Source organism: Canis lupus, chromosome 1 (assembly GCF_048164855.1).
Source record: "Canis lupus baileyi chromosome 1, mCanLup2.hap1, whole genome shotgun sequence".
Lineage (NCBI taxonomy): Eukaryota > Metazoa > Chordata > Mammalia > Carnivora > Canidae > Canis > Canis lupus.
In genome coordinates, this window is record NC_132838.1 from 74,885,901 (window position 1) to 74,902,452 (window position 16,552).

A 16,552-nucleotide genomic window follows, 5' to 3' on the forward strand; every position below is an offset into this window, starting at 1 on the left:
GCTTTATAGGGCTAATAATTAGAAGAAGGAGGCACAGAAGGATTATTAACGTAGCTTATAAGAGATGGGGCCAGGATTCAGAATAAAGCAATCTGATGTGAATGTCCACTCTCTCTACCACCATACTATACCAAAATGTTGTTTTTTTTAAAGGACTACAGAATTGTTGGCTGTTTGAGACAGCTGAGCTATCTTATTTTTCTTCTTCACTACAGTTTACCTATTCCTGTCATTGGTGGTTACATTTGGACTAATTTTTCCTTTTTAACTAAGTCCCTTATTTCTTTCCTGTGTGTCAGGTGAATCTGTTAGTTTGGGTTTAATATTTGTTTGTGATTGATTGTGGTTGTAGTTTTAGAGACTGTTTTTCCCTCACTGTATGATTCCATTCCCTTTACCACAGATTTGTCAGTTTGGAGCATTTATAGAAACTTGGAAGTTTAGAAGTCTCCTCTCCAGGTAGCCAGGACTTGTCAGTATATAAGCTTCAATGCATTGTTTTCCCCTCCTTTATTTTAGGAGAACTTTAAGGAATGGTGGAAAGTGGATTTTTTTTTTCTCTTCTAAGGCTGTCAGTAGCTCTTCATCTTTGTTTTCCCCTGAACCAAAACAAGAATTTCCTGCTTCCAACTTCTCCAAGTAATAGTTTTCCCCCACAATGCTTGCTTTACAGATAAATTCCTTTTTTTGTTTTGAAAGCTATACATATAAGGCTCTATTGTCACAAAATAATATTGAATGTTGAATTTGAGTATGGTTAGAAAGAGAATATTTCTATAAACTTTTTGTTATTTTGAAAGCATTGTATACTTTATTAGGTGCCAGTAAAGGAAATTATATATTTTGGTTCATCAGTGCATAATTTAAAGATCTATGAAATTACATATTCATGTACTAATAATTATACACTAATGATCCACTAACATGATACTCTTTAAATACAACCAGTGTGATTTATTTATGGCAACGGAGAAAATCTTTTTATTGGTTATACAAATAATAGCTAAGTTCCTGAATATGAAGTATGAGAAATACAAAGTATGTTTTTCCTTTTAAATTACTTGGTAATGTGAAATGTCTACATTTAGTCAGATATACGTATATAAAACATTTTAAGGATTGAAGCATGATAAATTTAAGGCTAAAAGTATGTTTACTCTGATGATAATTGCAAAATTAAAACCCATTGAAAATTAAATGGTCTTATATCTCTCTTTAGCAATGAAGATAATTAAATGATGAGTTTGTATTTGTGAGGCCTGATTTGTTGAAGGTTGTAGAGAATAACTTGGATAGTAGGTAAATTGATACTTGTCTTTCTGGCACAGTATGTGTAGGTCTTTGAACAGATAGAGATCAAATTAATCCCAGATACATATCCTGTTTTTCTGAGGTCATACCTCTCCTTTAAATTTACCCTCTTCTTTCCTAAAGGGGCATGGAAATAATTTCCTGGTGTTGTTCAGCTTTTTACTTTTTTTCCCCTGAGAAACAATATATAGTGACACTGAGCTTTCCTAAGGGAACTTTATTGACCATGGAATACGAGAGTATGGGGTAATTGTTGGTTTGTCTTGAGGCAGTGCATTGACTAACAGAGTATGCTCTGAAATCAGTGATTAGTTTTCATCCTGGCTCTTTGCACACTGTGTAATTTTGAGCAAGCCCCTTAGCCTCCCTGTACCTCGGTTTCCTCTTCAGTCAAATGGAAGTAATGATGCTAACTACTTCATAGTGTTTTTTTGCAGATTAAATTATGTAAAATGCTTAGCATAGTGCTTCTCACATTTTCAGTGCTAAGTAAATGTTAGTTATTTTGATTATCACCACTACCATCATATATTTGTATTTTTCAATTTAATTTTCTTAAGTTCATCTTCCCTTTAATATGAATAAAACTATGGCACTTAAGAAGATTGTGGGGAACATCCTTAGTCTGGATCTTGACACTAGGTTTTCTGTCTTCAGGAGCCCAAATACTGTGTTCTATTAGAATGACCTTTGACAAAAACAAAACACAATGAAATAACCAAAACAACAACAAAAAAATGACCCCAAAATACAAGCAATTTCAATCTATGGTAAAATTAATACAACCTTTATTCAGTGATTTGATTATTCTCTATATATAATTAATAATTTGGAAAACTTTATCTGAAATGTATTCTGTAATTTTACCTTTTTTTTTTCTTAACTGGTTGCATTTTTATTATTTCAGAATGATGATATTGAAACGGATATTAACAAACTAAAACCTCAGCAGGAGCCTGGACGAACGATAGAAGAACTTAAAATGTATGAACACCTTTTCCCTGAGCTTGTTGATGATTTTCAGGTATAAATATAGAAAATACAGCATCTTAATTGATTTTAAGAAAAAGTTCCTTTATTCTTTCCCCTTCCTAAGGCATGTAATCACAGTTTTCCTTCTTCTCTTTATTTCTAAAATATGAAAGTAGTGTTGCCTTTCTGGGTGACATTAGGTAGTTATTTCAGCATTCTGAGCTACAGACTGCTCATCTGTAAAATGAGGGGACTAGCTCATTAAATTTTTGGACTAGCTTTTACATTTTTTTTTATCACTTGGGCTCATTACTTTAATTGGCATAGTTTTTTTTTTTTTTTTTACTCTTTTTAACAAGTAATCTTTAAAATGGCATTTTAAAATCTTATATTGAAGTTGTCTTTATCTTCATTCCATCCAACTAAGGAGGGGGGTGAGAGCTGAAAAAGTGCTAGATTAAAACTGTAGTCTCTGCTTGTTGGATTGTTTTTCCTGACAGTCACTATATAACCAGGGAATGGCGGGGAGGGGAGGAGAACTTGAAGTCTTTATATCTGAGTTGATTCACAGGGAGGGTGACTTCTTGTTGACATTTCTTCTCCTCATTACTGGAATGTACTTATTTAGCATGGGTTACACAGCAAGTAAACCTTGATGGAATTGGTGGCAATTAGTAGATATAGTTTCTTATTCTCACCCAGCTGATAAGATAAGATTACTTATCTAGGTAAGTTGGTGGGGACAGGTGATTTGGGGACCCTGCTCTTCCACCATCTTGCCCCCATCAAAGAAAAAGATTTTAATATGACTTTTATTTTAGAAATAAAAAGAGAAATACAATTGACCCTTGAAAAATGAGGGGTTTAGGGGTGCTACCCTCCCAATGGAGTAAAAAATGTACGTATAACTTTTGACTCCCTGCAGGTTAATCACTTAATAACCTACTGTTTACTAGAATCCTTACCAATAATATAAGCAGTTGATTAACACATTTTGTATGCTATATGTACTACATACTGTATACAGTAAAGTGAGCTAAGGAAAAGAAAACATTACTAAGAAAATCATAAGGAAGAGAACTGTACTGCATTTGTCAGAAAAAAATCTATGTGTGACTTGGACCCTCACAGTTCAACCATGTTGCCCAAGGGTGGGCTGGGCTGTGGTTGCTAGCTAATGTTCATGCTTTAGAGTTCTCATTTTTCAGGGTTCTCTTTGGGAACTTAGGATCTTTGGATGCAATAGGAGCAGCAGCAGGTTGCTCTCACTCCCCCTTCCCCAGTTCCTTGGTACTCTCAGGGATTTGGAGGATATTGGAAGGTGCTTTGAAATCAGGGGAACTAGGAGGAAGGCAGGAATAAAGGAGAGTGATATTTGTCAAAAAGAGAAAAAGAAGGTAGGAAGAGGCATTCAGGAAAGGATGCAGGATGATTTTCTCCCACTGAACCTACCAAAACTATCTGGCTACTATTTTAATGCCTTTGTGCCTAGCTGAGAATTCAGAATAAACTAGAGATGATAAATACTGCTAACTCAAAGCAAAAAAATGTGTGGAAGGGATTTGGAGAAGGGATTGATTATTATGTGAAGAAGTCACCTACTTCTGTCTTCTTGTGTATAAGAACTATATAACATGATTAAAAAATGGTGTTTTGATGTGGGAATAAAAAAATAATTTTTTTAATGGGTGTCAAGGCTGCGATTTTGATTCTCATTCTTTAGCAGGCCACTTCTTTCTTGTAAGCTATGGTGATGAGTTCTTAGATGTCTTGCCTGTTAATTCATCACCTGGCCTAGGCTACCCTTGATGGTTTCCTGCTTGGCACCTAACAGCTGGCCAGCTTGTCCTTTAGTTTGGCTGCTCATAGAAGAGCCCGTTACTACTTTTGGTCTGACTTGGCCAGGGTCAGATGGTAAAGACAGGTTTGTCAGAATGTAAGTGCTCTGAAAAGTCTCCCCAAGTGAGTCACTCTTTTTTATTATGTTTAAGCAAAAGAAGCTACTTCAGGTATTCCAGATAATGTAAATTTATTGATATGTCCTCTGTTTTGCCATAAAGTTTAATGGAAAACAGCTATATTTCTGTAGCATTTGTTATGGGGAATAGCACATTCTTTTTTATTTACATAACTGGAAAATCATTTCTAAAATAGTTGTGTTGGCACTGTAATATATTTTTTTTAATTTCAGAGGAATGCATTAATCAAATACTTTAATCTCTATTTTTTCAAGTGTGTGTTGGAACTATAAGCAGCAGTATTTAATTGATGTATTTTTGAGAATTAAAAATATTGGTTCTAGATAAGTGTTTGGAAGAATTTTTTTCAGAAGAAGATGATTCTTAGATACTGGCAAGTCATGACATATTAAAGATAAAAGAAATTAATTTCAATTTTGACTTTTTCCACTTGGATTTGCATGTCATTTTCAGTATCAGCCATTGGAGCTTAAAATTACTTGATGTGTTTGTTGGAATCCTGAATACTACACCCACTTTGTTTCCAGATGTGTTAAGGCCAGATGGAGGCAAATTGAATGCATTTAAAGGCAACATATAGAATTGTTGAAGTAATTATTAGCAGACTTTTTGGACCACCATACATGTTTTTAAAACTATTATTATTTATTCATAGTGACAATTACAGTTTTATTTGCTTTTGTTTTTTAATGGCAGAATATTGGAAGTGTCAAAATTCTGTATTTTCACAGCTCTTTTTTCATATATCTGTGGTAGCATGATGACAGTTACCATATGGGCTTCTGTTACATTTTGTTTTTAATTTTTTAGTCTTTTAAATTTGGTTTTAAATTTTTATTAAAGTTAATAATATATGGACAGTTTAAAGAGTCACATAGTTTTACATAGTTTAATCAGGAAAAACTGGTTCCCTTTCCACTTGCTGTTTCCTAGAATCACTTTTAGCATGTCTTTGAAGTTGAAATCCCCATATTTTCTTTTTTTTTTTAATTTTGTTTATTTATTCATGAGAGACACAGAGAGAGGCAAAGACACAGGCAGAGGGAGAAGCAGCCTCCCTGCAAGCAGCCTAATGTGGGATTCCGTCCCAGATGCTAGGATCAGGAACTGAGCCGAAGGCAGACACTCAACTGCTGAGCCATCCAGGCATCCCCAAATCCCCATATTAACAGTGGCTTACAGTGCCATCTCTTAACCTTCCTGCTTTTCTTTCTTCTTCTTTTTTTCTTTTTAGGATTGTCATTTTCCTTTTTTTTTTTTTAATATATTGTCACTTTAAGATAGGCATCCAGTAATTTTCAGTCTTTTCCAGGATATGTATTTTTAAGTTATAAGTGTCATTCTAATTACTGCTTCAGCTGCATTATATACGTTTTGATACTTAGTATTTTCATTATCTTTGTTTTAAAACTTTATTTCCATTATGATTTTTACTTTGATTCATTAGTCATGTCAGAGTTGGCTTTTTAATTTCCAATTTTGTATTTATTTTATTATTGATTTCTCGCGTTTTGTAGCAACAGAAGAGGACATTCTTTATGGTTAGAATCTTTTGAAATTTTGGGCGTTTATTTTATGGCTTTGAATTAGGTCACCTTTTGTTATTGTTTCTTATATCATTGGAATGAACTGTTCCACAGCTGTCCAGCACAGTTGTATGTTTCCCCATTGGGATAAGATTGGTTATCATGTTGTGAAGATCTTTCTGTCCTTCTCAATTTTTATTCCAGTGCTATCAATTACTGTGAAAAATGTGTTAAAAGTCTCTCACTGTGATTGCAAATGTGTCTTCTTTTTGTAGGTCAGTTTTTGTTACTTATTTTTTGAGGCTTATTATTTATTGCATATAAATGTGAATTGATTTCTGTTCTTTCTGAGATGAAATTTTTTTAAGATTATTTTATTAGAGAGAGAAAGAGAATAGAGGGCAGGGAAGAGGGGAAGAGAGAAATCTGGAGCAGACTCCATGCTGAGCATGGAGCCCAACACAGGGCTCCATCCCAGAACCCTGAGATAATGACCTGAGCCAAAATCAAGAATCAGACAGACTTTTTTTTTTTTTTAATTTATTTTTTATTGGTGTTCAATTTACTAACATACAGAATAACACCCAGTGCCCGTCACCCATTCACTCCCACCCCCCGCCCTCCTCCCCTTCTACCACCCCTAGTTCGTTTCCCAGAGTTAGCAGTCTTTACGTTCTGTCTCCCTTTCTGATATTTCCCACACATTTCTTCTCCCTTCCCTTATATTCCCTTTCACTATTATTTATATTCCCCAAATGAATGAGAACATATAATGTTTGTCCTTCTCCGACTGACTTACTTCACTCAGCATAATACCCTCCAGTTCCATCCACGTTGAAGCAAATGGTGGGTATTTGTCATTTCTAGTAGCTGAGTAATATTCCATTGTATACATAAACCACATCTTCTTTATCCATTCATCTTTTGTTGGACACCGAGGCTCCTTCCACAGTTTGGCTATCGTGGCCATTGCTGCTATAAACATCGGGGTGCAGGTGTCCCGGCGTTTCATTGCATTTGTATCTTTGGGGTAAATCCCCAACAGTGCAAGTGCTGGTTCTATTTTTAACTGTTTGAGGAACCTCCACCCAGTTTTCCAGAGTGGCTGCACCAGTTCACATTCCCACCAACAGTGTAAGAGGGTTCCCTTTTCTCCGCATCCTCTCCAACATTTGTTGTTTCCTGCCTTGTTAATTTTCCCCATTCTCACTGGTGTGAGGTGGTATCTCATTGTAGTTTTGATTTGTATTTCCCTGATGGCAAGTGATGCAGAACATTTTCTCATATGCATGTTGGCCATGGAATCAGACAGACTTTTAACCGAATGAGCCACGCAGGTGCCCCTGCAATGAACTTTTAATAGTTATGAAATTACTGATGCTGTAAAGTTGCTTATTCCTAAGAATTTAAGGCAAAAAATTTAAAAAGATATTAATGTAGCTAAATTAATTTTGGTGACTTGCCTGGTATCTTTTATTTTTACTTTAATTTTGAGAGATGTCAAGCATGTGAGTTAGGGGGGCAGGAGGGGAAGAGGGAGAGAGAATCTTGAACAGGCTCCACGTTCAGCTGGGGCTCAATCCCACAAATGTGAGATGACGACATAAGCCAAAATCAGGAGTCAGATGCTCAACCCACTGAATCACTCAGGTGCCCTTGCCTGATATCTTTTTAAATCTTTTTACTTTCAACTTTTTGCTATCCTTAGATATTTATCTTTTATTTTTATTTATTTTTAAAGATTTTATTTATTATTCATGAGAGATACAGAGAGAGAGGCAGACACACAGCCAGAGGGAGAAGCAGGCTCCATGCAGGGAGCCTGATGTGAGACTCGATCCTGGGATTCCAATATCATGTCCTGTGATGAAGGCATGCACTAAATCTGAGCCACCTAGGGATCCTGATGTTTAATTTTTTAAACAGTATACAGTTATAATTTTAAAAAATCAAGTTGGAGTCTTTGCCATTTAACTGGAGCGTTTAGTTCATTTACACATAATTATTACTATATTTGGATTTATGAGATCATATTTTGTGTTTTCATTTGTTTCATCTGTATCTTTTTCTTTTTGGTCTTCATTTGAATTGACTACTTTTTTGTTTCACTGTTTCACCCTTGTTCTTTTGAAAGCTATATAGTCCTTTTTAAAAATTTTAATCACCTTTGTGGAGGTACAATTTACATTCAGTAAACGACATTCCTTTAAAGTATAAGTTTGAGTATTGACATATATGCAGAAATTCTAGCTACTCTTGATGTTGTAACATACATTTTTACTTTCTGAAGTTAATTAGGACCTTCTTTCTTAATTATTAAAGGAAACTTTGGAATACATTATAATCACCTCACAAACCAACGTACACACTTTTAATTTATGTTTTAACAGCTTTAAAAAAAGTCCGTATGATAGTACTGCTTTATCCACATTTTTACTACTTTTTTGTTTTCCAAAACTTTTGTTTCTCAGACCTTTAGACTGATTTACTTTCCTTCTACTTGAAATATCTCTTTTATTATCTGTCTCTATTTTGGTCTGAAAGTAAAAGTGTCTTTACTTTGTAATCATTCTTTAAAAAAAAAAAAGATTTTATTTATTTATTCACAAGAGACACACAGAGAGAGAGAAAGAGAGGCAGAGACACAGGCAGAGGGAGAAGCAGGCTCCATGCAGGGAGCCTGACGTGGGACTCAATCTTGGGTCTCCAGGATCAGGCCCTGGACTGAAGGTGGCACTAAACCTCTGAGCCACCACGGCTGCCCTACTTTGTAATCATTCTTGAAAGTTAGTTTCTCTTGCTAATTTTTAAGAATCAGCTTTATTAAAGTATAATTTACATGCATAAATTACTCATCTTGAAGTTCAGTGAGCTTTGACAAATTTATGCAAGTCTGCAACTATCAACCCAGCCAAGATACAGAATTATTTTTGTCACCCCAGGCGTCCCCCTATGTCCCTGTGTCTGTGGCCATTCTCTTCACCTCCTGCCTAGGTAATGCCAGTCTGTTCCCTGTCACTGTAGCTTAATTTTGGCTGTTCTGTCACTTCTCATAATTGGAATCTTGTGTGAATGTACCATGGTGCAAGGCTTCTGTGTTCATCTTACAGTTTCGAGATTCACGCATGTATCAGTGGCTCCTTCCTGATTGCTGAGTAGTATTTCATTGTATAGCTGTACCACATCACTTGATGAGTACTGGAATGCTTGCAGTTTGAGGCTACTGTGAATAAAATTGATACTAGCATCTATGTAAAAAGCTTTTTGTGGAATTTGCCTCCATTTCTCTTGGGTAACTACCTATGAGTGAAATTGTTGGGTAGTATGTATGGGAAGTGTATGTTTTTGCTTTATAAACACATTGTTTCTGGTGCATTTCAAGATAATTTCTTTAGCTTTATGCTCCATAGGTTCCCAGTAGTGTTGACGAAGGGGGAGGTATTCTTTTTTTTTTTTTTTTTTTTAAAGATTTTATTTATTTATTCATGAGAGACAGAGAGAGAGAGGCAGAGACACAAGCAGAGGGAGAAGCAGGCTCCATGCAGGGAGCCCAGTGTGGGACTCGATCCCAGGTCTCCAGGATCAGGCCCTGGGATGAAGGTGGTGCTAAACCGCTGAGCCACCGGAGTATTCTTTTTTTAAATCTTGTTTATGGGGGATCCCTGGGTGGCGCAGCGGTTTAGCACCTGCCTTTGGCCCAGGGCACGATCCTGGAGACCCGGGATCGAATCCCACGTCGGGCTCCCGGTGCATGGAGCCTGCTTCTCCCTCTGCCTGTGTCTCTGCCTCTCTCTCTCTCTCTCTCTCTCTCTCTCTCTCACTGTGTGCCTATCATAAATAAATAAAAAATTAAAAAAATAAATCTTGTTTAGGATTCACTGTGTTTTGGAATCTGTGAGTTGTTTTCTCTTAGGGTTTGGAAAAACTCATCTCTCCTCCAGATATTGCCTCTTTCTTTTTTCTTTTGGCATTACTAATTGGATGTATACTTTTTTGCTCTCTCCATATATTTTAACTCTTTATTGTGTTTTCCTTCTCTTTTTCTGTGCTGCGTTCAACTAAATTCATTCAAGCAGTTTCATAATTTTGTTTTTGGCTCTGTCTGATCAGTCATTACAAACATCTATTAGGCATTCAGATTTATTTTTGGTTTTAGAAGGTTTTAAAAAAATCTGTTTCATCATCCTCTCTCTCTCTTTTTTAAAAATACATTTTATTTAATTTATTTGAGAGAGAATAAGGGCAGGAGCTAGGGAGGGGAGGGGCAGAGGGAGAAGCAGACTCCCCTCTGAGCAAGGAACCTGACCTGGGGCTCCATCCCAGGACCCTGAGATCATGATCTGAGCCAAAGGCAGACGCTTAACCAACTGAGCCACCCTGGCACCCCTGTTTCATCATTCTTAAACTTCTGTTTCTTGCCTTTTATTTCTTTAAACATATTAAATATACCGATTTAATTAGTCTTACAGTTTTAATGTCTGAAGTTCTTGCAGGTCTTTTTCTACATCTGTTTGTTTTAGTTCCTTTTTTTCTACTTGCTTAGTTTTTCATTTAGTTTTTTTTTCCCCTATGAGATGGTCATTTTCTTTATATTTGTGGAGCTTAATGTGGAAACTCCAGAAGTTTTTGTTGTTACTCCTTTTGACAGACTCTCTTAAAGGTTACCTTCCTCCATGAGGGTTTTTGGATCATTCAGATAATGAGTTCAGGATGAAGTCTATGTGATGTGACTGAAGGCTTTGGTACCATTTTATGAGTAGTGATTTTTTTTTTACCCTTTTACTGCTAAGGTTTGAAACAGCTGTTCCTTGCTATTTGCTTTGTGGTGGAGGTATTTCTAGGGTCTTTATATCAAAGGTTTTGTACTCTAGGATTTCATCTTCATGGGAGGAGTATCTTTTAGTAGACACCCCATGTCATGCAGGTTCTGGAATAGTTTCCTATTCTTCATAGTCTGAGATGAAAAAACCTAAACTCCAGGTTGCCTGGTGTAGCAAATGTTTTCCAAGTGAAAGCCATCTTCAGTCTTAACACTTTGGGATCCCATCTTCATTACTGTCTGCTCTTCATTTTTGGTGTCTTTATACACTTGTACTCAAAATATTTTATTTTATTTTGTATTTAAAATATTTTAGTATCTTAGCCAACAATTATAGAAGTTTCTGTGGGTGGATACCTAGCTTTCCATGTTTCTTACAACAGAACTCTTTTTTTTTGTTTGTTTTTTAGAATTACAGGGTCACATTTTAATTCCTAAATTTTATAGTTCACCACAGATATACAAATGGTGTAAAACAAGTACAGTGGTCGTTTTAATAAAAAATAAACATCTGTTTTATGAAAAAACTATTCTTCATATCTACACAGGCAGCCCATCTTTTCCAAACAATAGCCAAAGTTAAAATTAAATTCAAAATTCTCCAAAACAGTGGAAACTGCTTTAGTTTAAGCTCTTCCAGGAAAAATGGACCCATAACACATTACTAGGGTGATCTGAAAATTATAGCTGGAATTACCTTTTTTTTTAAATTACTGTATCTGTATTTATTTATTCATCTATCTATTTATTTAGAAATTACTATTTTTATATTTTTCCCCAATGCATTAAATTGTAGTTTAAGGGATATTTTTCTCCATTTAGCATGATCTCAGATTATAGATGTAACATCAAAATATTTACAGTTAACTTGCTGTTCTAAAAATAAAACCTCTTAACGGTTTGCCTCAACTTGTTTTAAATTTATTTATGTATGCAGAATGTGCTTTTACTTTTTTTTTAAAAAAAAGCAGCTTTCATATTACACCCTTGTTTATGGGAAAACTTCATCTGCTGCATGTTGACTTTGATACTGAAGTATCTTCTTAGATCACAGTGGCATCGAGATCTTAAATGCCACTTAATTCAGCACTATTCTTTGTATGCTAGTCTTTAAAAATCAACAGAGTTTTTATATGCATGTATAATGCAGAGCCACCTAGCTACTACCTCCTTTGTGCCTCTACTATCTCCTTGGAGTAGATGTGGTACAGGGGCTGAGAGAAGTGAACCATCTTGAATCCCTGGTTTTTATGAAGTGGGTATTTAAGAAGTGTATCACAAAGGAAAAGATTCTTAATTTTCACCACATTAAGTGTGTAAAAAAGTTAAAGAAAATTAAACGATGAAATATAAATTCAGAAAAATATTTGCAAAACATGGGTTTCAGAGGATTAGGATATGTATTTATGTGTGTGTGTGTATGTGTATATATATATATTTTTTAATGTAAGAATTTATACAATAAGAAAAATCCTATATTCCAGGAACAAATAAGTTACCTATGAAGAATCAAACCAGTTAACAAATGTATAGAAATTTTTTGCTTTTCTCATAGAGAAGTTCAGATTAAAATAGCATTAGATGATACCTCTTATCTACTGCTTTTGAAAAAAGTATTTAAAGTTATAGTACCTAATGTTGGCAAGGAAGAGGAGCAGTTGAAATAGATAATCTCATACAAAGTTACTGGGAATATGCATTAATATAACTATTGTTGGAGAGTATTTGGACAATTTGTATTAAACATTAAAATTGATTATGGTATCTGACCCTGTAATTCCATGTCAGTGCTTAGGAAATCATCCTAAACAAAGAAAAAATTTAGGCAAAAAGATATTCATTACAGAATTCTTTATAATAACAAAATCTTGGAAATGGCTTAAATATACACTTTTTTTTTTCATGTGTTTAAATCCTTCTCTGTTGTATAAAGGATTTAATGCTCAACTGTGGAATAAAGGTTAAATGAATTACGGTATTTCTTTGGTAGAGTCTTATTTAGACCAAAAAAATTTTGTATAAGTGTAAAAAGAGAGAAGCCTACTTGACCTGTCAGCAGCATCCTTTTTTTAAAACTTGGCTTCCAGGGCACTTTTTTTTTCCTGGTGTTTGTCTTTCCGGACTGGCTTTTCCTTCTCCATCTCCTCTTCTGTTTTATCTTTGTCTCCTCAAGTTCTGTAGGTTGTAGTGCCCCAGCGTCTAGTCTTTTATCTTCTCCTCTTTAGTTCTTTCCATTGATGATTTCCGGTCTCATGGTTTGGAATAATATTTGTATGCTCATGACTCCCAGATTTATATCTTTTGGGTGGACATTTCTTCTGAATTTTAGACTCCTATGTCTAACTGCCTACTTTACATCCTTGACTATATGTGAATAGTTCACATTTAACAGAGCTAAATTCCTGATGCTTTTCATTTATTCAGGCAAGCACTTTGGTAGCATATGTGACCACTCTCTGTACCTTCTGTCCTGCATCTGATCTTTTACAGTATCATGGAAGTTCTGGCTCATGGCACATTTACAAACCAACCATTTCTTACCAACTTGCCTAGACTCTCAGTTGATCCCCTGCTTCTACTCTCCTCTCCTGAGTCCTCAGAAGGACGTTAGAGTAGTGGTTCTCAACTGGGATGATTTTTGTCTCCAGGGGATATTTGACAATGTCTTGGACTAATTTTTGGTGTTCACAAATGGGTGGAGGTGCTACTGGCATCTAGTGTATACAGAGGACAGCAGTTAGGGATGCTGCCAAAATATCCTACAATGCACAGACAGTGCTGCCCATCTTGCTACCCCTAACCCCTGAAGTATAGAATCAAAATCAAACAGAAAGGAAAAAAAAAAAATATATATATATATACACACACACACACATATATATATTTCAAGTTTTTATTAAATTCTAGCTAGTTAACATACATGGTAAAATTGGTTTCATGCTTAGAATTTAGCAATTTATGACTTACATATAATACCCAGTGCTCATCAGAAGTGCCCTCCTTAATGTCCATCACCCTTTTCACTCGTTCCCTGCCTACCTCCCTCCATTAATCCTTAGTTTGTTCTCTGTAGTTGAGCCTCTTATGATTTGCTTCTGTCTCTTTAAAAAAGAATTATTTAGATCAATTGACTCAACCCCTGTGGCTAAGAAACCCTGTACTCCAGGTGGCTAAATCCTGTGCTTATAGGTTCTATTTTGTTTTGTTTTGTTTCTGAATTTAAGCCATGTCATGGCAGTCCTTTTCCCCAGACCTTCCATTGACTCCCAGTGTCATTCAAAGTAAAACCTAAAATTTTAAGATAGCCTGCAAAGCCCTACAATATCTGGTTCTCTTTTACATCTTGGAATTCATCTTGCTCATTCTGTGCCAGCCATCCTAACCTCCTTCCTGTTCTCTGCATATAGCAGGCATTCTCCTGTTCTGGGTCCTATGCATGGCAGTCCTTTTTGCCTTTGCTTATATGCCATCTTCTTAGTGAGGTTTTCCTAATCCATGGCATTTAAAATCACAGCCCACTTTTCCTCCCCTTGGCACTCTCAATCTACACGAAAGTAGATCCCCTCTTTAACATTTTAGCCTACTTTCATTCCATAAAATACATTTATGTCATTTAAAAAAAAAAAAGATTGTTTTATAGAGGGATGAGAGAGAGAGCACCCAAGCAGGGGAAAGGGCAGAGGGAAACAGAGGGAATCCTCAAGCAGACTCCCTACTGAGCCCAGAGCATGATGGAGTAAGGGGCTTGATCCCAGTACCCTGAGATCCTGACCTGAGCCAAAATCAAGAGTGGATGCTTAACCTGCTGAGCCGCCCAAACATCCCTATGTCATGTTTATTACTTGTGTTGACAGTCGTCTGCCTTCCTTACATAGAAGAATGTAAGCTGCAAGAAGGAAGAGGTTTTTTTTGTTTGTGTCTGTTTTTAAGGTGATGGGGCTTGAGTGCCTGAAACATTGCTTGGCACAAAAGATACTCTAATTGTTGAATTAATGAATAACAGGTTGTTGTGTTTCCTTTAATAAGGATCTGGATGCTTTTGATATCTTTGTGCTTTGGTAAAATTCCACATATTTCTCTTACATGTAGGTATTATTTTTATAATAGAAAAAGTAAAATAAGTAATGAATTTTGTGGCTAAATACTTTTTATTAGTGAAATTAAAACATACCGTTTTTTATCCATTTTTATGACTTTCAGATGTTAGTTTTCTGAAGCAGCATGTACAAGAATATAGTCTTAGTTTTGTTGATACATTTAAATATTTACAGATAAAAGATTAAACATATTTTTTATTTTCAAAGGACTATGATTTAATCTCCAAAGAACCAAAGCCATTTGTATTTGAGGGAAAAGTACGCGGGCCTATTGTTGTTCCTACTGCGGGAGAGGAAGCATCAGGCAATCCAGGCAATTTAAGAAAAGGAATTGTAAGGACGAATGTGTCTCCTAAAGCAGATGAAAGTGATAAGAAACCTACCTGTGTGGATCTGGCAAAAGAAGATATTAAAGATAATGACAGAACATCACAACAGCAGCTAGGTGATCAGAACAGAACTATATCTTCAGCCCAGGGCTTAAACAATGATATTGTAAAGGCCTTGGACCGAATTACTTTGCAGAATATCCCTCCTCAGACAGCCCCAGGTTTTACTGCAGGAGCGAAGAAGGACTACAGTCTCCCTCTTACTGTCCTCACGTGCACTAAAGCTTGTCCACACATGGCCACTTGTGGAAATGTTCTGTTTGAGGGCAGAACAGTTCAGCTAGGGAAGCTTTGTTGTACTGGAGTTGAAACTGAGGATGATGAAGATACAGAGTCTACTTCATCAGTGGAACAAGCATCAGTAGAAGTCTCTGATGGACCCACACTCCACGACTCAGATCTCTATATTGAGATTGTGAAAAATACAAAGTCTGTCCCAGAATATTCAGAGGTGGCTTATCCTGATTATTTTGGTCACATTCCACCCCCATTCAAAGAGCCTATTTTAGAAAGACCTTATGGTGTACAAAGGTGAGTTACAAGTTTCTTCTTTCTTTTAAACAAGACCATTGTCAAAATATGGGTATTTAGAAAGAAGAGTACTCTGAATTAAAGTTATTGGTAATTTTTTACCTTCTTTGGACATATTGCACTTACTTGCAATTTATCCTTATGGGTTAACTTTATTTTCTAAACTCATTACTTATTCAAATGAAGCAGGCATAATAAACCTGACCATTGGACAATTTAGAAATTTTTTATTTAGATGGGATCTGAAAATACAGATTATTTACTAATTTTTGAATAAATATTAGTAATATATTAAATTGTAATTTTATTATAATTTGAGCTTGATTTATATATGATTTTTTAAAATGTGGACAGTATTCTTTTGTTGTAAAAATTGAAAGTGGAACTACTCAGTATGAAAATTTGGGATTCATAAAAACTGACTAAAGTTATTCAATCTTGCCAATTAATTTTAGAAATTACAAATAGTTTTAAGTATTACCATCTAGTAATATTTGGCATATAAATACATTTGAAGTGCAACTTGACTATTTTCAGTGATTATGTTTAGGGTTTTGTGATGATGGTTTACTTGTGTCTAAAAACATCATGATGCTCTTGTTGTATAGTATAATATGTAATGATAAAGGAAGACACTGCTGTGGGCATTTGATTATCCTTGGACTGTAGGCTTTTATAAAGCAACAACTGTATCTTATTAATTTTTAATATTTAATGTTTAGTATAAATTAATCATTTTTACTTAGCAACTTGGTATATGTTTAATGCTACCAATTGGCTCCTTGACCCACAGGTATGGAATCACATACAACATAGCATCAGAACAAGGGACCCACTTTGCTGGGAAGGCTTTGTGGGAGTGGACATGTGCCCTGGCATGCACTGGTTGCATCACACACTGCATTGTCCAGAGACAGCTGGCCTCTTA

General features: G+C 35.5%; 1 protein-coding gene across 1 annotated transcript in view; it reads left to right on the plus strand.

Moving 5' to 3' along the window:
• Positions 1-16,552, plus strand: part of AGTPBP1 (ATP/GTP binding carboxypeptidase 1) — a 177,282-nt gene that overhangs the window by 95,951 nt on the left and 64,779 nt on the right. The window contains 2 exon segments of the mRNA XM_072835890.1: positions 2,219-2,335; positions 14,912-15,624. Coding sequence (XP_072691991.1) covers positions 2,219-2,335; positions 14,912-15,624 — 830 coding nt within the window.